Below are 23,808 nucleotides of genomic sequence, written 5' to 3'. Positions count from 1 at the left end.
AGAGAGGAGCACCCGCGTCTCCCCTCCGCTCCCCCGCCAGCAACCCCGGCGCAGCCCCTTGGCCCCCCCCCCGTCCGGCCGGGGTCAGCACCCACACGGGAGGCCAGTCCGCTGGGATCAAAGCCCGCCACTCTCCACGGCGTTAACATGCGATGCTCTGGCCACCTCTCTCTATAAATACCCACCTCCCTCTCGAAAACAAAAAAAGACAAGAAAGAAAAATGGAAAAAAGAGAGAGAGAAGAGGGACAGGGAGATGGAGGGAGAGAGAGCTGGGAGAGAGATATAAGCTCGGGTGAGCCAAGCTATCCCCAGTGTTTATCTTGGACCCATTTCTATCTGCCTAGCCAATAAAACAATTCCACTTAACAGTAAGTGGCCCCTGAAGAGAGCCTATTCTTGGTCCTAAAAAGGGGGAGGGGTGGGGGCTCCAGGATTGCTTCCATATGGTGAGACAGCATGGGGACGGCGGGAGGAGCCCGCGTCCTGGCCCATTTGGCTGCTGCTCCAGCGCTAGCTGTGCACAGCTGGGATATTACCTCCTAACATCTGGGTTATAGCTCGCCGGGCCTGGGAATTAGCCGCCACTGCCGCCACGGCAGCCACAACCACAGTCAGAGCCACGGTCCTATCAGCAGCGGGGCCACACTGGCAGACTGCCCACCAGGGAGAGGGGGGAGAGAGAGAGAGGCTCCCTCTGATGCTGGCCAGACCAACAGTACACGCAGTCACACACACACACACACACACACACACACACAAACACACATGCATCATGCATGTACAAACCTTAACATACATTCAGGGGTGTATGTGCATGTGTCGACCATATAGATCTACACACACACACACACACACACACACACACACACACACACACACACGCATATCAATATAAATATTCCTCTGTAGACACATGCCTCTACAGAGATGCATTCACTACAAGCATAGACCTATCCTCATATTAGCAATGCACACACCAAATGACTTGTACACATAATGGCTTGTACACACGAAAATTAATGCATATATATGTAGGAATACACTTGTGTACACCCACATGCATGCACTCACCAACCACACACACACCCACACACACACACACACACACACACACACACACACACACACACACACACCCACACACACTGATTTTACGGTCATTTTCTCCTTGTCATCTCAGTGGTGTACTGTTCCTGACACATGTATGCTAAGGAGGGGTCTCGTTGAGTTAGAGGATGAACAGGGGCTGTTATCATTTTCTCCTCACCCTCTCAAAGATGTCAAACAGAACATGGCAGCAAATTTGCAGAGGGATAAAATTTCCCTGTGTCAAAGAATTAATGTCACCAAACTGTCATAATAATAAAAAAAAAAAAAACAGATCACCAGCCCAGTTTATAATACATCAAAATAATTTGCACAATAATTGGGGAATACGGCAGAAAATTTAACGTCCAATTTCCTCTACATGCTTAGGTCCACCCTTCCATCATCCACTCTTCTGCCAGAAAACAGACAGATAAAAACACGCTTTTTTTTCCTGAACCAAATTGAAATTATTTTGGCACATGAAGGCATTTAAACAGAGGCAGATGTAGAGCATAGACAGACTGCTTAGGCCGTATCATAAAGCCTGAGTTGAGATAATGAGAGGAGCTGCGGTCCAGAAAGCATCTCACCAGTGCACCGTTTCAGCCTAAATAAATTACAGCTATCGCTTATTGCTCAGAGATTAGCCTGCCGCTATCTGCCACAAACTCGAATAAGCCGTCATTTCCCTCTGAGCTTAATTAAAATGCAAATAAGACCATTTGACATGTTTAGAACACTGTAATATTGTTTAGTCCAAGTGCTCTTTCTCTATGAGGAAGTGAAGCATGTCACAACAGTAACAACGACAAGGGGGGGGGAGAGAGAGAGGGAGAGAGAGAGAGAGAGAGAGAGAGAGAGAGAGAGAGAAAAGTCTGCCAGAGTTCTCACATGTTTAAAGGGAATCAGTGGGGCAAATATGAAAACTGCGGGTGAGCGTAAAAAGATATACGCTCCCCGTGCAGTAGGACTTCTACGTTTTTCTATTGAACTTGGACCAGTGCTAGGCATAACACTGTTTGTTATGATATATTTTTGATGTGATGGTCTACTGCCACCTGGTGGACAGTGATGGTAAGGGAAATGACTAGAGTTGCTGAAGCACTTGCTGATCTGTGGCTTCTGTGAGCGTTTGGATAGACCTCACAGACAGGTGACGGTACGCAGCTTACCTTCCCAATGCTCCCTCTCCTCTTAAGATTCCAGCGCTGTGTGAAGGACAAGAGAGAGACAGGAATTACAGACAAATCACCTCTCTTTTCCTTTCACTTCACTTGACAATTAAAAAAGGCAGCTGCTACGAAGTTATATCTCAGTTCATGTAACTGTGTGTTATTTATTTTACTGTTTGGTTACATGTTCCCTGTTTCTTGTTAGCAGCCTGCTTCTGTAACAACTGAATTTCCTTTTTCATGGAATTCAAAAAGTTATTGCAATGTTATCTAATCTGATAGCATTGAGATTCAGGGAAAACTCCATACGTTTCTCTTGGTGGGTCCGTCTCTTATTGACAGGCAGAGGTCCATGATGACCACCCCCATGTTTGACTCCTTACTGTTGGGATCCCCCAGCTTCAGCACCAGCTCTGTGGTCCTACAAACAGAGCACACAACAACCAGGAGAGCTGTTTGTGAAATGAGTTTAAAAGTGTGAAATATGAAAATAATTTCAAAGTCCAATTTCAGTATTACACAGCTATGGCTATGGAGTCTATTGGAGGAAGATCAAATCATCTGAAAGTGACTTACTTGTCCAATTCCAGTTTATTGATAGGAACAACACTCCCACCCATGTAGTCATGTGATCGAAAGTCTCTGTCATAAACCTGCATAGAAATATGTAACAAAACACACAGCATCAATAAACAAATGAAGGTTCTAAGAATAAACATAATTCATCCATATAATATGAACATATTCATAATATAAATGACTTTAACATACAGTATATTGTTTATGAACAGAGTAAAATAATAAAGACATTTTTGCAGGCAACAGCCAAAATGGCCTTGGAGCACATCCAGCAGAATTGTGCCATATCAGGGACAAATCAGAGTCACATTAGGGTTGAATCAGAGCCAGACTAGGGTTGAATCAGAGCCATAATAGGGTTGAATCAGAGTCAGATCAGGACTAGATTAGGGCCGGATCAGGGCCTAATGGTGTGGTTCCTGGTGTGGTTCCTGCTCACCTTCACGTAGAGCTTATGCTCCAGATCACACTGGGAAGGAGAAGGATTCATTCCAGGCTGGGTTGAGGTTCTTAGACACCGCTTTGCTTTTGTAGATTGTCTTTCCATTAATTTGGAATTTAACAAACGGGTCGCTCTTGCCTGTTGATAAATATGCAAACATCGAAAATGATGAAAAATCTCTTATAAATCATAACTACACAACATACCTCTGTAAATGATATTGGACATTAGATAATTCAGCGAGCACACACACACACACACACACACACACACACACACACACACACACACGCACACACACACACACAACCAGACAGACACTATCCTTACTATCTCCCACAACCACCCACTGTAGCCCCTTTTGGATAAATAATACATTTGCTTTGATTATCTATGAGGCCATTCAGAATGTTTGTGGCTGTCAGATTGTTCATGTGTGTGTGTGTGTGTGTGTGTGTGTGTGTGTGTGTGTGTGTGTGTGTGTGTGTGTGTGTGTGTGTGTGTGTGTGCGCGTGTGTTTGTGTGCGTGCGCGCGTGTGCATGTCTGTGTGTACGAAGGGACAACACACGTCTGTTCTCAGCAGAGGGATGTGACTGGTTAATGGTCCAGGAGCTGAAAAAAAAAAAAAAAAAAAAGTGTGGGCCAGCCGGAGGTTACTGGCACATAAAGTCCTCGGCAGTCCTCCCCAGAAACCAGGAGCAACTGGTGTTAATCTCCAAAGCCTGTTAGGAGAGTCCGCCTGGGAAGCATGAGCCCGAGGAGGAGGGGTCAGGGGAGGGGGGTGGACACAGAGCATGGGAGGGTTAGGGCATCTTTGTCTCTGCCAGGGCACGCAGACTGAGCGTATGAAGAAAAAAAAAAAACAATAATATAGAAAGAGATGAAGAAAAAAATGCTAGAAAGGAAGAATGAAAGAAAGGGAGAGACAGAGACAGAAAGTAAAGATTAAAAATGAAAGAAAGAAAAGAAAAAAAGCAAAAAAAGAAAGAGAGAGAGACAGAAAGAAAAGGAGCCATTGCTTCCTCATTTGTATGGGCTGGATAAAGGGGTGCTTGAGAAAACCTGCGGGGAGCCTGGATTCACACGACAAAAGCCCTGTGGGGACGGCTTGTCAAGGCTGTCAGCTCCCCTCTCCAAATGAACATCTCACCCAGGCAGGCAGGCAGGCAGGCAGGCAGGCAGGCAGGCAGGCAGGCAGACACACAGAGAGGCAGGCAGGCAGGCAGGCAGGCAGGCAGGCAGGCAGGCAGGCAGGCAGGCAGGCAGGCAGGCAGGCAGGCAGGCAGGCAGGCAGGCAGGCAGGCAGGCAGGCAGGCAGGCAGGCAGGCAGGCAGGCAGGCAGGCAGGCAGGCAGGCAGGCAGGCAGGCAGGCAGGCAGGCAGGCAGGCAGGCAGGCAGGCAGGCAGGCAGGCAGGCAGGCAGGCAGGCAGGCAGGCAGGCAGGCAGGCAGGCAGGCAGGCAGGCAGGCAGGCAGGCAGGCAGGCAGGCAGGCAGGCAGGCAGGCAGGCAGGCAGGCAGGCAGGCAGGCAGGCAGGCAGGCAGGCAGGCAGGCAGGCAGGCAGGCAGGCAGGCAGGCAGGCAGGCAGGCAGGCAGGCAGGCAGGCAGGCAGGCAGGCAGGCAGGCAGGCAGGCAGGCAGGCAGGCAGGCAGGCAGGCAGGCAGGCAGGCAGGCAGGCAGGCAGGCAGGCAGGCAGGCAGGCAGGCAGGCAGTTTTGATGTTTTTGTCGGGAGAAAAAATATTTTTTTGTATGTTCTTGCATATTTCTGTATTTAAAGGATTGCAATGACTGTAAATCAACAATAGCAGCTGCAGCAGCTGTATCACCAAACGAGTATCTCAAACTCAAAATCATTCAAGAAGCCAGAGGATGTCATTGGACACTGTTACCAGCAGAGGGCAGCACCTGTGCATCTGTGCTGAAGGAGGATACCAGTGGCAGTGTGGACCATGTGGCACGGTGAAACACACAAACCAGCATAACTGGGTCCAGATAAGGCAGATCTTAAGAGACTAGATACTGATGTCCTATTTCCTTTTCCCGCAATCTCTTGCACTGTCCTCTGACAACATTTGCATATCTGTATCTGACTGTATCAGGAATAAACACAAAAGAGTCCACTATAACTGTATATCTAGTTTTACACAGAAATCTAGACTATTTTCATTTGTGGTCCTCTGATGGTGGAACGACCTGCCCAGTGGCACCAGAGCAGGAGCATCCCTCTCTGTCTTCAAGCAGCTCTTGGAAGACCCAACTCTTCTAAGGATATCTCCTCTCTTAAAGCAACACCAAAGACTTTTTTGTACCTTAAAATAATGTTTCCAAAATCGTTTCAGTGGTTCATCAACTCGTAACAGGGTGAACGGCACTTCTGCATTCGCTTCACAGCCCTCTATCGGCTATAACCGCACTATTTAAGTTTGCCAGATCGGGTAGCGGATCTGTAGTTCGATGGAATGAGACATATACACTACAAATGTGACTTGCATCTGATGTCGCAATACATTGTACTTTTATAAGTCATGCAAAATATTCTACCTTGTCTGGACATTTTTGCACGTTATTTGCAAAGCCGGTGCTGGATAAACAAATAGTGTGCGTGCGACAGAGGGAAAGTTCTTTGGTGTTGCTTTAACACCTCTAACAACCTAACACACTTAACACACACTATCCATGCACTTCCCTCTCTTCCCTCCTCTACCTCCTTCTACCACTTTCTAAACCTATGAAACATTCACTAAACAAAACAAATATGGTGGATGTTTTTTTCTCAGAGATATTATTGAAAGTCTAACCTTTCAGCTATGCAATTTGCATGAATAAGGCTCTAGCCAGTTGGTACAAATAACCTACAACATACAACCCAGGCCAAGCTACAATCAGCATGTGAAATACTCCACTCATTTTCATAATGCTACATAACAAACCAACACCACAACATTACTCTAGCTATGCAAATACCCAACAAAACAGTAGCACTGTTATAGCGAACTACATTCACGTATGAAAGAGCCACACATATCACACAGTGGGTCTTCATAGTAAACATACAGTCATACTAAACCTACTTTACTGTAATAACGTGACAAAATCTATGTGCTAATTTAACCCCATAAGCAAGATCCTACCCACAAACCTGGGTAGTTTAGTCCAATGATCCCACACATTATATCATATATTTAGTTCATGCATGAGACAATTTGCTCATTGACTGACTTTGCACTTTGCACCAGCACCTTGAGTGTACATCTTTCAGTATTAATAAAGTTTCTGTCAATCTTCTGTGTCAAAATCCATACGTGGTCATATGGCAGTTGAATAGGTCAGTGGTATTTGGGTTTGATATGGATATTATTGACTCAATGATACTAAAATCCCATCTAAAGAAATGAAAACAAGTAGATCAGGTGTTCTGTAAGTCTCCACCCATGATGCATGTAGAGCTGGTCAAACATGTTTTCCCATGCAGGGTTACTGGGAACGACACGCTGCAACATCAGGACACGCTGACTGAGTTTCTGGTCTGACCGCATGCCTGTGTGTGTGTGTGTGTGTGCGTGTGTCTGTGTGAGTGAACTCCTCTGAAGTGTCGGTGTGTACGTCCCTGAGCTCCTAGCCAGTCAAAAGGGATCACGCCCGCTATTCTTGACGGGGACGCCTGGCACCGGTATAGGACCTCAGTCGTGGCATGCTGGTTTAAAAAAAAATAATGAATGTGTCTGTGACCTGACAAATAACTGACCCAGTCACAAGCCTGACAAAACACAGCAGTCGTCACTGAGGAAAACTGCTGCCGGTGTCCCCTTACATCTGGTTGTTGCTGAAATCAATCAGATGGGAAACCCGCGTCCGACCCACCAGATGTCATCGCTCTGGGTCGGGCGTGTGTTGTTTCGGAGGCCGATTATGATAATTTGGGTGCGATGAAGCGGCGGCGTTCAAATCACACATGGCAGCGGCGTGCGACTCGAGCCCTCTGCTGCGCCGCCGAGGCGGAAAGTGAGAAGGGGCCACCTGCGGGGAGCGGGTCCGGTCCCACCCCACCGCTGCATCGTTTAGCAAAACCGAACACAGCTCAGTGAAAGCGGAGCGACAAAAAAAACGCATGAACTTGGAAAGCACCCCCACAACCACCAGCAACCACCACACTGCCCCCATCCCCCCCTCCACCACCACCACCCCCGGCCTCCCTTCCCGAGCCTGACTCTGGGTTTTTCTATGGTAATGAAGAAGAGGACCAATCTATCAGCGCTGTCAGAGAGCCCAAATGCTGCAACACAGCAGGTGACATGAAGGACCGCCCGTCTTTACTGTACGACGAGCGAGCTCTGCACGACAAAAAAGTAAGGGGAAAAAAAGTTAATGTCTGAACACAGGTAGAGAAGGAATGTGGCAGGGCCAGATGGCGTGCATACTGTTCTCTCTGAGAGCTCTTCCTCTCTGTGTCTCTCTCTCTCTCACACACACACACGCAGGCATGCATGCACACACACCCAGGCACCAAAAAGAAAAACAATGACAAAAACGAAAAGACAGCCACACTACCACAAATGGATTAAAGGGCCATTCACACCAATAACGATAACTATTAACGATAACGGCAAAAAAGTCTCACTCTAGCTAATAATATGTGACAACTTGCACACATAAACTATGAAGAACAATATCATTGGGGATCACTCTCAGAGCGATTTTGAGAATAATAAAAAGCTGACAGCCAATCAGAATCCATCAAATTTTAGACATAAAATTCATCAACATGAGGAGAGACTTTCCTTATCGTTGGTCAATGTACATACCCATATTGTTATAGTTGTAAGTAAGGGATAACGGACGACATAGCGTTCGGTTAACAGGAATGAATGCAAGTTCAAGGTGGTAACAACATTCATATCAGTACACCTTTAATTTCTGTTACCGAACGCCATGGAGTCCATTATCTCACTTATACCACTGTTGCCACTTATGTTGTGTTCATTTGCTGTTATAATTTAAACATTTGAATTACTAAAACTGTCTTGTTCATAGAACTACTTCTTTGTTGGTTAGTTTCATCTCTCTCGTTGTCAAGTGGGCATATCTCAGGATTCTGATGAACATACATACTACCATGTAACTAAGCTAAATGGCACCTCAGTCATATGCGTCAATATTGCTCTATTGCTCTATTGCAATATTGCTCATGTTCTGAATGTCGGTCAGATCTCTATTTTTTTTTATAGCTCTGATGCAACGTGACAGTTCATTTAAACTTCACAGTGATTTCGGCGAATTAATATAAAAGTGTGATATGGCCAAAAAACTGGAGCTACTTCATAGGTGTGCAATTAACAAAAAATAATTGACGTTCTAAACACTGCATCACAATAGGAAATTCAACCAAGCAGTGGTATAATTAACTTCCTCTCCCGCCTGTTGCTGCATAGCGCAACATTGAGTCTCCCGCTGGTTGCTGCGTAGCGCAGCATGCTTTTTATTTCATGTTTCTAGGTGTACAGAGGCTTAGATATTAAGGTTTTGGTAGACATTGACAATTCTTAGTATTTTTTCAGAAAACCCTCAGGAAATAAAGTTATTTAGTCTAGAATGCCATAGGATTCTATAGGCGTTTTTAGCAGGCATATTAGGAGTAAATGGGTTAAGGCTGTCCATGCATGAGTTGTTTTTGGAATGTGTATGTGTTTGTGTGTGTATGGGTGTGTGTTTTCTGTGTTGTGTATTGAGGTGTTTTCGGTATCTTTTCAAGGCTTTTTGCATGTAGTGCATTTAAATAACAAACAATATGTATTGCGTTTGGAGGTCTGCATTAGTGTGCTTAAAGTGTGTGTGTGTGTGTTTGTGTGTGTGTGTGTGTGTGTGTGTGTGTGTGTGTGTGTGTGTGTGTGTGTGTGTGTGTGTGTGTGTGTGTGTGTGTGTGTGTGTGCGTGTGTTATCTCATACCAGAGCGATCTCGCACCACCAGGTTCCTGCCCTCCTTGAGGTTGATGGTAATGAGGTACTGCACCTTCTGGCCACTGGCAACCAGCTGATCTAAGCTGACAGCTGAGCTCTGCAGACACAAACACATGCCGTCAATCACAATAAAGCACAATGTTTAGGCCATGGACAGTGGAGAGTTTCTGTAAACATTTCTACAAAAGCTTCCCAGTTTGTTGTTGTTGCTTGTGTGTTCATGTGTGTGTGTGTGTGTGTGTGTGTGTGTGTGTGTGTGTGTGTGTGTGCGTGCGAGCGTGTGTGTGCATGTGTGCGTATGTGTGTGTGCATGTGTGTGTAAGCATGTATGTTTTTGTGAAGCTTCAAAGACTTTTAGAAGAATGTTTTCTCAGTTATTGAACAAAATCAAAGATATACAGGTAATGCAAAGCCCTACAAAACAGTCAGTCGTTGGCTGCAATTCTGCAATGATGGTTAACTCAGTCAACAGAACAACAAAGGCCTGGAAAAGAGCAACATCTCCGTACTGACAATGACACATTCTACCAGTTTGTAAGCGTCATTCAGCATGACACATTTGTGTGGTTTTACACAAGGAGGAGCTGGTGACCAACTGCAGAATCGGAGTCAGAAAATATGTCTTTCTCTCTGATAATCTCTTTCTGTTTCTGGCCACATCTTGAATAATTCCATTATTTGTCACATTTCCTGCCAAGGGACTTTCTACCTATACAGTACGAGGAAGTCTTATGTGGGATAACACACTTCATTCATTACACACTTCCTCTGTCCATCTGTTAATCATTTATGGCCATCAGTAACTGTGGCACTGTGTCAGTGTGGTCAGCATCCAGTGTGATGTTCCTGTCAGGTGACGTTCATGTCAGGTGACCAGTAAAGCAAGATGCTGACTCGAAGATCATGTTTTGATCCATCATGCACATTCTGATCAAACCAAACTTTCCATGTGCTCTTGATAAACATGTTTACTAAATCAGTACATGTCATGTGAAAGTTACTTCATCCTAAAAGGCCAAACAATTTGACAAATTGATATTCTGCTTCACAAACACATACCAGGGAACATCATGTGTCACGGCCAAGATCTGACCCGGGCCAGTCCAACCCTACCCAAACCATTAACTACGACCTTAACTATGTATAGGTAGTAAAGCAGGTTTTCAAAGTGGAACAAAAACAACTTACACTTCTTTCCACTTGGTCTTGAAGGGAGTTGCTGTCATAATCACTGGTTTCATTGAAGAAAGGAGTCTATTGAAGAAAAGATAAGGACATATAATCATGTCATCAGTATTAGGGGTCAAACGGTACACAAAATTCATGGTTCGGTGTGTACCTCAGTTTTGAGGTCAAGGTTCGGTTAATGTTCACTACAGTAAGCCTGTAGGTACTCCTAACCTAAAATGACTTTTCTATTGCTGATGTGCAACGGGAATAGTATTTTTAAAAGGTGTCAAATGTTTTTAGATGTTTATTGACTCAACTCGACATAATGGTCCACCACTTAATATAATTGTGTAGGAACTCAAAATCTAGTCCAGAAGCAAAAAAAAAGACTGCATTTGGTACATTCAGTACACTTCTGTATCAAACCTAACGTCCTGTACCTAAACGGTTAGGTACGAATACGTGTACCTTAACACCCCTAATCAGTATATGACTATAACATGGATCATGGATGAATTAAATCAAATGATGGCAATATGTAGACTGCATAGACATCTTGTTTAATTGTTTGCCTTAATAGCTTAAACAAATCTGATAGTAAGCTACTGAAATTGTATACCTGGTTTTTGCAACATATTGGTGACCTTATTGATAGCCTTATTGAAGTGGAGTTCAGTTAGCAAACTACAGTACATGTGTTCCTTTTACAAACATGGAATTTGGGGAGACTGCAATTACATTATAAATACCCCACAACTGTCAACAAAACATGGTCTACAAGATATCACTAAAACATACAAGGACCTCTGTCCACAGTCACCTATCATCACGGCGCCATTAAACCTTTCCTACTGGACACTACACAGTCAAAACTAACTGGCAGTGACCACTATGGTCCATGAAGTACTCACATAGGGTACATCTTCTGCAGACCCTGTGATGAAGAGTTCTCTGGATGGGGGTGACATTGGCTCCATCATGGCCAGCAGATCACTGTCCATCCCCCAGGACTCCTCCAGAACGTGCTCCTCTGAGGGAGTGCTGTTGCCTGACTCCGTGGGACCAGCCCAGGAGGAGGATATCTCTGCAGGCAGAGAGAGTCTGTCCGGTGGGATGATCGTCCTGGACACTGGAGGCGTTCTTTTCTTCTCTGGGGAAGCGGGGGGGACCTTTGGCACCACAGCGGATCTCTCTACTGGGGCAGGGGCGTGCGCCTGATAGGCCTCTGGAGGCGCTTGTTGTGCCACCCTCCCTGCCGGGACACTGGTCTCGTCCGAAAGCCACGAGAAGGTGTCGGTCTCCAATCTCATCGGGGTGGCGCTGATGCCCGGGTTAGGCACTCTCTCAGGGGCAGAGCTGGTAGAGGGCAGCACGGCAAACCTGGTGTAGAAGGGGGCATCTGGAACGGAGGAGTTCTCCGAGTACGTGGGGCTGGACGAGCCGCTGTCTGCCACGGACTGAGAAAAAAAACGGCTGTTGGCACCGTCAAAAAACATGCTGTCATCATTGGGCGTCTGGATTATCGTGTCCAGGGCTGAGAGCTGAGATGGGAGTGCAATCCGAAGGTCGGGGACAGAGATGCTCCGACGATACTTCAGATTGGTCTTCTTGGGTTTCTTGCCAATCTTGATGTTGCTGAACTGGGCTCTGGTCTTGTCTCGGAAGTTGGACCAGGCCGTCCTCTTTTTGGCAGGATCCATGCTGATGGAATGGAACATAATGGGGAAGATTATTAAGGATATTCACATTCAAATCTGTACTAAAACAAGATAGAAAGCGCTTGAAAAGCACAGCAAAATACAAAATATCAACAATAAAGAGGTCTGGTGAAATAATCGCATGTTGTTCCTATTGTTGTACCATATTGCATACTTTGAAATGAATAGGATGATATCAGGTGTGACAAAACAAGATCTTTAACTACTACTATACATTGTTGCCAAACTGGATGATGGCTGCAAAAATTATGAGCATTCTTTATTATTGTATACAGATGCAAAGACACACACACACAAATTATGCACAAACCTGTTTTTCTGTGGTATGCAAACAACATACATTACAACATAATGACTGTGTCTAGAGCTGTAACTCATAATGTCCCATACTGTGCAACAACAACAGTCACCCAGGAAGAACTAGAACATGTGTTTTTACACTCTAAGATGAATGATCAAAATGAGGAATATTTGAATGTACTGCATTGGTAGTCAATGTTAATATGAATATGAAATTTGACATACTGCATCGGTACTCTATTCTTTAGATGTAGGCTATGCCAAATTTCCTGAAATTGTATCAGTGGAGAGCACAGCAATTGACATGTCTCACTATTTCAAGACGTGCCAATGTTGTGATGTGAAGGTTCAAGGTTTACGAAATAAGACATGCTGAATCACTGCCCAATCTTTGAATGCAATGCTGTCCATACGGGTCACTGTAACAGACACATTTCTATATCTACTTGGATCCCTATGATCACTGCTTTGGGATGTGGGCATGTGTATCTGTGCATTAAATTAGTTTGGGAACAGGTTTACATTTGCAAGAAAGAAAAATGATAGCCTTACAGCCTTGTTGAGCCCTGTTGTTTGCACATTTGTTTCTTTTTTTTTTGTCTGTGAGACAGAAACTGTTACTGCCACTGGACAATTAAATCATCTTTTGTAATTCGCTGCTTTAAATAGCTGTTGTTATGTATGCTGTATGGTCGTCTATGTCTCTACAGCTGACTGGGGTGGGGGTGCTAGCTGAAAACAAAGATGCAAACTGGACATTCGAGTTTTCCGCGGTTGTGCAACAAACTTTTTTCTCTTACCTAAATAAATCCTCCATAGGGTCTAATTGTGGCAACTAGCCTGTAGGACAACTAGATGTACCGCAGAGCGGTACAACATATGACCGCCGCCCAGTCCAGCACATGTTTTCCACAAAAATAAGTCACGCTGAAAGGCATATATGATTCTAACTGTCTCACTGAATTGCATTATGCACACTCAATTCTCACTGGTATCTGCTAGACAACAAGTACCAAAACATGATTAGTTCATAGATTTCACATGTAATATACATTTTATACAACCCCACCCCCATCTTGCCTGTTCATAATTCTGAGAAATTCTTGAATTGTGTGCATGTACATGTTTATGTTTATGTGTGTGTGGGTGTGTGGGTGGGTGTGTGTGCGTGCATGTGCATGTGCTTGTGTGTTTGCCTGTTTATGTGCCTGTGTGTGTGCATGTGCATGCATGAATGTATATATGTCTACTGCACATGTGTGCATATGGTATGTGTCATGACCCCATTAGGATTACTGTGAATGTTTGTGTGTCGCGATATGTATCTGTTTATGCACATGTGTGCATATGGAATGGGTTTACATGACCCCTGGAGGTTCCAAACTATCCATGTGGGGTTACATGCCAAAAAATTGGTCATCCTAGGCCCCTTGTTGGTTCTCAAGATATTCACAGAAAATTGTATCTGCCCCCTATGGCATGCATTCGGAGGACCATGTCAGCCAGAGATATTGTGGAAAAAAAACACCTAATGTTTTGCTTTTTAATTTTTAACTAGGTGGCGCTATACATGAAATAAGTGGTAATGGGATAGGTTGACATGCCCCCTTAAGACCAACATACAAAAAAAGGTGGACCTCCTAGGCCCTACGGTTCTCGAGATATTCACAGAAAACTGTCTCCGGCCACCTACAGGCTAGTTGGTGTATAGTAACATAAATTAATTTATTGTGTGGCCCCCCATGAACGGAATTCCACGAAACTTGGCGTGCATTCAGAGGGTGTCATAATGATCCTACACTTCCAATTGCGTGCAGTTTTGACTATGTTAGGTCACAGATACCTGTGATTACAACACCTCATTTTTACTTTTTTGTGTTTAACTAGGTGGCGCTATACATGAAATGAGTGGTTATGGAATGGGTGGACATGGCCCTTTGAGATCAACATACAAAAAAAAATGGTCCTCCTAAACTCTACGGTTCTCGAGATATTCACAGAAAACTGTGTCTGCCCTACCCTCCTTTCGGGGGTCCAGTCCAGCGGGGGGGCTACAGATCAAAACGAAAACAGGAGGTTCCATGCTATCCATGTGGGGTTACATGCCCACCAAGTTTCGTGTACCCCGGTCTTACAGTGTCCCGGGAATCCTTGACGGAAATTTGGACATGCGAAAAAAGCTTCGCTGCGCGGCGGTCATAATTATGGCTAATTAATTGAACATGGGCTGAAGGTTATTTAAACTTTTATACTAGGCTATATTATATTTACTATATTACTTGGACAGATACTGTGCCTATAGGCATTTGTTCCTATCCTGTAGGCCACTTCTCAAAGGAAACAGATGCAATGCAAGCGAAAAATACTGCTGGGTATGTGTCATGTGGTTGAAATACGCTACATACAAAGAGGAACAATTTTTCGTGTCTTAATTAGGCCTAAATATATCAGTAGGCTAAATAGTGACATTACTGGGGAGTCACTAGGGAGTTTCTTCCTTTATATCTGATAGTCCAGCTCAACACACACAACAGTATAGTAACATAAGGTTCGTGGTTCGGTCTACTGAAAAATATAGGCAAAATACAGAAATATCAGTCTGTTTGTTTATGGTTCGTTTGTGGTGTTCCCCGAGAGATAAGAAATGATGCGAGCTAATACACCAGTTTTCACAAGTGGTCATTTTCTCCGATGGTAGGGGCCTACAGTAATGGTCTGTTTCGAGTAGGCCTAATGCTTTCCTGAAATACCAGTATAGCTAGCCCGTCTCTCCTAGAATCCAGACACCTGATCAAAAAGAATCCTAAAAGTTTCACCCTCTTGAAACGTAGGCTATAGTCCTCTTATAGGCGACTTCATTGCTTCAAGCATGTCATGCTTAGGGGAGACTGAATTGTCAAGTGTAGGCTATTAAATCATAAATTATTCGTTATATTCCAACAGCCTGAAATAGCTTCCTTTTTTCGTATTAGTCTATTAATCTGAAAAGTATAGCTAAATATGCGATAGTTTAGCCTAGTCACTTCTACGATCACCCACAGTTTTGTTCGCGTAACCTAGCCAGTGTCAGTGTCTAAAAAAACATTTTTTTCTGTTCCAAGTAGGAATGTAAACTAAATTGAAAGTAGGCAATAGTTACAAGTAGCCTACTGAACACATCAAATAAATTGGCTTTTGGTGAGCTTACCTCTTTTCTTCAATTCCAAGGTGTCCTCAAGGAGGAAAAAACACTGTTGCCGCCTTGCCTCACCTGTTCGAAAGCATCTGGAGCATCAGTTGGGCAGACTGGCTGTTAACTTCCTCGTGTGACCAGTTTCAGTCAGTCGGCAGGTGATAGGGCGGGTTGAAAGCGCCAATTAATGGACAATCATGTCCAGTAAACGGGACCTTTTTTGATGTCTAGGTTTCGATTTATTGAGGTGACTGTATTGGTCAATTAATTTTTTTTTTACCTTGACCGTAAGTGCAAATAACAATGTGGAATAAAATAGGCTAATGACAAATGTGATTGCAAGATCAATTGCTTGTAACCCCTATGATAATGTCAGGTAATATGATGGAATATTACATAGACCTAGGCTACATTAAATTCCACCTAAACATAGGCTACCTGGGACTGATTGATGAGACCGAGATGGGCAAGGTATCTGTAGCCCCATCTGCTGGACGTTTTCATTATCACCCAGAATGTGGCACCTGACTCATCACATTCTGTAGGCTATTGTATTTACTTCATAACTGCACACTACATATGGCTTATCATTGATACAACTCTTTAGTCTATACATCACCATGTGTTACATTTCAAGACAGTCAGTGAGTTTTAGAGACCAACGTGGTTGTCTCTGCTTCACTGTGTTTAAGGCTTCCTATAGGCTCTATGACAAAAGTGAAGTTGAAAGTTGCAGCCTCACTCCAGTATGAAGGCACATAGAATGTTCATTTGGGAGTACATTGATGTTTTAATTGAGCTGACAGGTTCTGTTATTGGAGACTTCACATGATGGACGTCACAAAGTCACATCAGATTCATAGTTGCCCACTTCAGTTTGTACAGAATAAGCGAGAGGACCTATATTACACAGTAAAAGCCAATATCTTTACTTTAGTGAATGCAGAATACAAATTTGTACAACAATCTCTAGCATAATATCTTAGTCATTCGATAAAAAGTTCACTAGAATATTTATTGTATAGTGAAGATAAAACAACACATTCAAGGGAAATATAATGCAGATTAACTTAAAATTATCTCTTGATTTTTTTTCTTCTTCCTGAAACATGTTGTTTCATTCATGGCAACAAAGTCCAGCTTGTGCCGCCAAACGGTTTGAGCAGACAAACCGCAAACAGCTTCTTGAAGTGAACTAGTAACTACAAACAATTACCAAATACATATAGTTCTGTTTAGAAAAGCCATTAAGCAAAGCAGTGTACTCTTGCACAGCAAAGTGAAGAAAGTCATCTACAAATCGTCCTTCGTTCCTTGTTTTTTCACATATCCCTTCCTTTTCACATTCAATAATTGTGCATGATATCTGACACAGCACACAGACCAAAGGAGCACTGGGGTCTCTTTAGATTTGCTATGTATTTCATGTGATGTGTGTGTGGCTTACTAGTCTGACAGCACCAAAAAAGTGTTGTCAAACCATGATCAAACAAGGGGTTCCTTCAGTCTGATTTTCCTGCCACATGTGATCCATGGTGATTCATGTAACCAGCTTCTTTGGAATAAGGCTACCCACTGACTGTGCATTTATGATGAAACTAGAGAAAGTCCCTGATATCCAATTGAGCATTTTGTGCATAGTGAGTGCATGCAAATGTCCGAATGCCTGTGTGTATGTGTGTGTGAGTTTGTGAAAATGTTTGAAGAACAACAAAAGCAAACTGTTGTGGTGATACTGATAGTGCCATTAAGCCATACCATGAGCTACGGGATTATTGCTTTTGTATATAAAAAGGCTTTGATTGTGTTTGGTTGGATTGATGAGGTCTCTTAAAATATTGTGACTCAGTATGCAAAAATTAAATGGTGTGTCCTCTGGAAATTTCCTTGAGGTAAATCTACAGGTACTGATTGAAAAGCTCACATCAATAACATGTTCAACACTGAGGTGACTATAGAAATTGTTGCCATTCGAATGGTATGTATGATAGTTCCACCAATGAGAAGATGCAAGCACTTAAGGGAGAGGTTAACAGTCATTTTCCCCCACTGTTAAATGCCTGAGCATATAAACTACACCCAGCTATAAGGGAGAGAGAAAGACATCACTTAAGAGAAGCCAGGGGAGCCTGTGGGCCTGTGTTTTGTCTGATGACTGCATAGATCAATATCGGCTGATCGCAAGATGCTCGCATAGCTTGCGTTTTGTTCACTTGTGAGGACAAAAAAGGGAGGTATATCTATATATATATATATCTGCCTATGGTATCACACACAGAAATAGATAGGAAATGTAAAGAGAGACTCCTTTTGATTACAGCAAACTTTGTTTGTTTGTTTGTTTCACAATAAAAACAAGCAATCCAGCAGTGAGATCATGTCAAATATGTCACCATTTTGTGTAGGTTTCTGACTGTAGCTGCTGAATCCCCTGACTCTTTTTTTTCCACCGGTAGAGTAGCGGGGTGTGTGTGGGCTATTGCAGCTGACACTGGACGCCCCTACACACCTGGATGGATACAGGCCTGGCTGACCTGCACCACACCCGGCCAGGGTCCGATTCAGGGTTTCCTGATATGTGGAGGGGGTTGGTGGGGGAGAGAAATGATGCAAGCCAGGACCAGCTTAACAAAAGCTGTATTACATGGAGTGAGGAGACTCAGGTGCTCATAGCCAAGCAACTGCAGCCAGGTAGGGAGTAGAATTATGGCCTCCCGTGTTCTAGCACTATAGAAGGCCTTTTTCATTTGGGGGAAATGCTTTGTTACAAATAAGATTTTTTTGTATAATGTCTACTGGTCATCAAGGGAATTTGATGCTGATGACAGTCTATTGAGCCAAATTTGCAAAAACAAATAAAAAGGAAAAATGTGTCCTGTACATATTGAATGCAGATAGTTACACAATGCTAGGATATTTACAATAAACAGTTTTGTGCACATGTTCAATTGGTGTGGATTGTATATGAAAGTATATGGCAAAAATAACCAAGAAAACAAAATGGTGCACCCATTGGTTTATAAATAATTTGGGGGGTAATTTCTTGAACAAAGTATTCGATATGTGTCTTGAATTAGGCAAATTAATAATAATAAGCGATGCCAATATGGGACCATGTGGTTTGAAAGGCAGTGTATTCAGCAGCCTTGGACCTGTCCTAAACACAATCGCTGTAGGAAAGAAACCAGATGTTCTTTAACATGATTATCTTTTACAAAAAAACAAGACTTAGAAAATAAAGATAGAGTGATGCTTTAAACTTACAGCACGGTTATTACAATTTTTGTATGGACAGACATTCACCACCATTAAAGGGAACACGACCCCAAAAACTACCTTCTTTAAAATAAAAACACTTTGATTATTAACGATAATAATTCAGTTTTGAAGAAAGTACAGTATTGTTAACAAAATAGTAAATATGAACCAGTGAATACTCTACTTAATAAGGATATCGCCTTGTAAATCTGGCTGTAATCCACAAAAATATACTTTTTTTTCCTTGAATCTGGTGAAGGTACAATACATACGTACTTACACCGAAGGTGATATATATTAAAGTTGCTATATACAAAACAAAAAATGTTTGGCTCAAATTTTTAATTTACAAACAGAACATCAAGTGTTCATGGCTTTCAATATTGTTTCAAGATCTGGTTTGCATGATATTTTTGTACTGTATGCAACAAAGCACAATTATAACAGAACTGAAAAAGAAAATAATTGTCTGGAGTTACAAATGTTAGTTATCTCCAAACACCAAAAAACATACAGCTTTGGCTTACGATACCATTAAGTTGTTTGAGGTGAGTAAGAATAGCTTGCTATTGATGCCAGTTCAACTGGTCTAGATTTCATGGCTTAAATAGATTTTCCCATTCATTTGAAGTCACAAAAAAGGTACCAATAAAAAGTGTTTCTGTGTAGTTTCCAATTACATAAAACAACCATGTGAAGTATGTCATATGATGTGTCTGTCCGTTTCCTTATTCGCTGATATTGTGTTATTACTGGGAAAAATATTTAGATACCAACACATCCTCCTCACCATATCTCATGACCTACACTTCCCAAATTTAAATTGATAAAGTCAAATATTTCAATAGACAATGAGTTGTCTGTTCACTTCAAAAAAGCTTATGGGGACATAAAGTTACACAATATTCAAAAACAAAGGCAAGAGCCATCTGACAGAAAGCCACTCTCCTACTTGCACTGATTGCTTGAAAACTTGCAAAAGATTAACAGCAAAAAACAGCTACTACAGGTAAGTGCCTGACTGGACCAGTGACTACAGTTATCTAGAGTTTTGTAATATATATATATACTTTGTTTTTTTGTTTTTTTCCCTCCTCAAACAAGGGGTCCTGCAGAAAACCTGACCTGCGCTGAGTACCTGATAACTCCTGCTTGAGCACATAATTCAGCCTGACCACTTGACTTGATTTTCCCACTTTGACTTGGCTGGTTTTAAATTTAGATATGTCAAGACATCTTCTCAACTCTCTCCTCCACCACTTGACCTACTTTACAAAATGAAATGAAGTTAAATAATAATAATTATAATAATAGTAATAACAACAACAACAACAACAACAACAGTGACCCCCGTCCCCGTGTCGTGTCGGCCCCTCGCCCCCTCGCCCCCCTCCCTCTCTGGCTCAGCCCACTCCCTCTCCTCCCTCCAGCCGTCCTGCTAACAGCTAGCTGGATCCATCTCCCCCTCTGGGCCAGTTAGGGCCCAAAGAAGGTCCAGATGTGAGTTTCCAGCCAGCTGTTACCCGGACGGCCCACCAGAGGGCGCTGTCCACCACGGGGCTCTTTTATGTGACCCAGGTGTCCATGCGCATGCGCTTTACAGAGGGACTCTCGCGCTCGTCGCCCCCGGCCGGGGGCCGCCCAACACCGCCGCCACCTCCGCTGCCCAGCCCGGCCAGTGAGGAGTGAAAGTCGGTCCGGTGGTCCTCGCGGTCGCTGCCGTCGTATGAAGAGCAGGACGAGCTGAGGCTGTCTACCGGCGAGCGGCCCATGTCCGGCCGGCTGGACGGGGCCACCTGCTGCTGCTGCTGCTGCTGCTGTTGCTGCTGCTGCTGCTGGGTGGCAAAGCCGGACGGGGTGAGGCGCTCGCGTGGGGGTGAGATGGGCTCGGACTTGATGTTGACATTCTGGCTGGTGTTGATGGAGAGGTTGGAGCCTTGAGGTAAGTGACCGCCACCTCTGTGTAGAGAAGCAAAGAAGTGAGATAGCCAGCTTGTGCCATGTCTATACAAGTACAGTCAGGTAGATTAGGCTGTGCTGTGAGTGCATGGAGAATCACTTTCAACGTAGACAGTGTGTGTGTGTGTGTGTGTGTGTGTGTGTGTGTGTGTGTGTGTGTGTGTGTGTGTATGACTGATTCTGTGTCAGTATTTGCATGCTTGTTTAACCACTAATGACTGCGTTTGTATCCATTAGGCTGAAATACATGCACGTGCCTTTGTGGTTAGCCATGTTCTTATGTGTATGTGTGTGTGTGGAGTGTTGCTTGTGCTTGCTTAGCCATCTGTGCATAGACTCACATATGTACTGTATATATATATATATACCCATACAAATACACACACACACACACACACACTTGTGTCTGAGTTACTCACACCAACGAGCTGAGAGCTGCCTGGCCCAGTTGGTGTTGTTGCCATGCCGACATGGAGCCCAGAGAGAGCCCTGGAGAGCCAAAGCCTTGCAGAGACGAGAGCTCAGCGCTGCTCAGGGAATATTCTAGAACACAAAGAATCAACAGCATCGCACCTGTGAGCCACAAGCACCACTGCTGACCAACGCCCCCCATCACCCATCAGAGACAAGCTAAACACATCTATCACTCCACAAGTCAACAGCCAGAGTGGTGCGCACAAACACACATACACACACACGCAGACAGATATAAAGGTCATGGGATCATTTGTCATGGACTACAAATAGGTCAGGGCCTGATGTGTTTCACTCATGATTTTAAACAAAAGTTTAAAGGTTCATTACCTGAGAGTATCATGGTGAATACATGTGTAAATGTATCTAAACCATATATGGTTTTCCACAATAGTTACAAGCAGAGAATAAGTTTAACTCAAAAATAATATTCTTTTCAAACATGATTTCTTCAATTCTGCCCTTGTATGTCCAGCTTGCATCTGTTAATGAAATGTCAACGTTGGACTGCCCTGTGGTCCTGTCTCACCAGTATTGTAGGCAGTGGGCATGCCTGAGTAGACCAGGCCCTGGGGAGGCAGGCTGGGGGTGGTGACGGACACCACTGGGGTGGCCAGGGGCTGGTTGGACTGGGAGCTGCTTATCCTTTGGGTGCTCTGCAGAGAGAAACAGACCCAGGATGAGTTACATGCACAGTGTCATAAACACGGCCTCTCTCTCTCTCTCTCTCTGTCACACACACACACACACACACACACACACACACACACACACACACACACACACACACACACACACACACACACACAGGCACACCTCACACGCACACCTCACACAGTGCATGCATGCAAAAACACACTGCAAACAAATCCACAGCATTTCTTTGTTGTTTTGTGGTTTATATGGTTTTGGTTGTCACACAGCATAACAGATGGCATGCAAATGTGTTCAGTTCAGATCAGGGTTCAGATTAGATCAGTTACACAGTGCATAGATTGTGTCTTCATTATTTGCCTATTTGCAGAGTTGAAACAGACCCATGAGGAAACAATTTAATAAAAGCAGTTCTGCTTTTAACCACAGTGAGGAGCTAGAGCTTTGTGGATGGCATATCCTTTCCTCACAGACGCTACTTCAAATGTACAGAGCCCTAAATGCTAACCAAGACACCAACTAGAAAGCACACCTTCAGGAAAAGGCCAATCAATACACTATATCTGTCAAAAAAACTACTTTGATCATTCTTTACCATTAAAACCAAATGGTCAAATACAAATCCTGTTTCCAAAAACTCCTGCAGTGCAGTTTACTCGTCGCAGCAACACACACACACACACACACACACAGACACACTGCACGCGTCACGGTGTAATTCTATCATACGCTGAGAATATTACATTTCACCTGATCCATTTATTCGTCATTCATTTAGGGCCTAACCATTCTCCTCCTCTCACACACGGGCCGTGGGCAGCCAGGAGGACGGTGCTGGAAACTGGAGCGGTGACCGACCGCAGCCCTTCTCGCGCTAACCCAATTAGAGGAGCTCTTACACAGCACTTTCAACAGAGGCCCCGCACACACACACACACACACACACACACACATACACACACAAACGCGCGTAGGGGGGGAAATATCCCTCTTCGTTCGTCCAGCCACCTTCTCCTTCCCAAATGGCCGAATGTGCACCGCAGGAGGATGAGGCGCGGCACGAGGCCTCGTCTGTCCACCCACCTGCCCGCCCCAGCAGCAGTGTGTTTGTTTCTGTCACCCAGGCTCTGTGTGAAAAAACATGGCGCTATTTCCTTGGTGGCCATGTGTGAGTAATGGAACATCTCACGGTGGGAAAACATGAACGGGGCTGGGTGCTTCGGCCAGCATGCACAGCAAATACACAAACACACACACACACACACATTTGTGCACCTCTCCAAGGGACCATGCAGCAGCGGCAGCAACAACAACAGCAGTGACACACACAGACTTTCTCTCTCTCTCGCTCTCTCTGTGTCACTCTCTTTCACACACACACACACACACACACACACACACACACACACACACACACACACACACACACACACACACACACACACACACAAACTGTGGTGACACACACTCTCACTCACTCACACATACACAAACACAACCACTCATATACCAGTGCTACACTCAGGTGCATTCGGAGAGAGAGGAAGAGATGCTATTAAGACAGATGAGTAGATAGAGAGCTTTCACTAAAATATGCTTACCTAACTAACTAAAGAGTCACTCTGCTAGCTCCATTGTACACATCTGTTCACTAGTTCTCAGAGTAGAGGACAGATCACTGGGAATATTACTGTGAACTTAAAAACAGCTTAAAAACATCTGCAAAGCAGGCTGTCATACTCTAAAACTACAAAGAGTTCATCTATATAACAGCACATGTTTTAAACTAACCTGTGCTCTTACAACAGCCTTGTAGTTTATATTGAGGGTAGAGTTCTACACTATTCTAGCCTGAAGTTTATAG

At 43.9% G+C, this 23,808-nt stretch overlaps 2 protein-coding genes across 10 annotated transcripts in view; both read right to left on the bottom strand.

The window, feature by feature from the left end:
• The window catches only part of mctp2a (multiple C2 domains, transmembrane 2a), a 50,728-nt gene extending 35,027 nt beyond the window's left edge, over positions 1-15,701 (bottom strand). The window contains 9 exon segments of the mRNA XM_048257812.1: positions 2,264-2,299; positions 2,573-2,684; positions 2,840-2,916; positions 3,282-3,309; positions 3,311-3,422; positions 9,228-9,336; positions 10,428-10,493; positions 11,321-12,110; positions 15,615-15,701. Coding sequence (XP_048113769.1) covers positions 2,264-2,299; positions 2,573-2,684; positions 2,840-2,916; positions 3,282-3,309; positions 3,311-3,422; positions 9,228-9,336; positions 10,428-10,493; positions 11,321-12,109 — 1,329 coding nt within the window. The 5' untranslated portion in view covers position 12,110; positions 15,615-15,701.
• A 668-nt stretch (positions 15,702-16,369) lies between these two features.
• mef2aa (myocyte enhancer factor 2aa) overlaps positions 16,370-23,808 on the bottom strand; it is a 92,853-nt gene continuing 85,414 nt past the window's right edge. For all 9 annotated transcript variants that reach the window (XM_048258067.1, XM_048258068.1, XM_048258070.1 and 6 more), the window contains 3 exons: positions 21,820-21,946; positions 21,236-21,359; positions 16,370-20,816 (listed from right to left, as the gene is read on the bottom strand). In XM_048258067.1, the coding sequence (XP_048114024.1) occupies positions 20,423-20,816; positions 21,236-21,359; positions 21,820-21,946 (645 nt within the window). In that variant the 3' untranslated portion in view covers positions 16,370-20,422. The remainder of the gene's footprint in view (positions 20,817-21,235; positions 21,360-21,819; positions 21,947-23,808) is intronic.

Source organism: Alosa alosa, chromosome 11 (genome assembly GCF_017589495.1).
Source record: "Alosa alosa isolate M-15738 ecotype Scorff River chromosome 11, AALO_Geno_1.1, whole genome shotgun sequence".
NCBI lineage: Eukaryota > Metazoa > Chordata > Actinopteri > Clupeiformes > Clupeidae > Alosa > Alosa alosa.
This window is presented reverse-complemented; position numbering and strand designations above follow the sequence as displayed.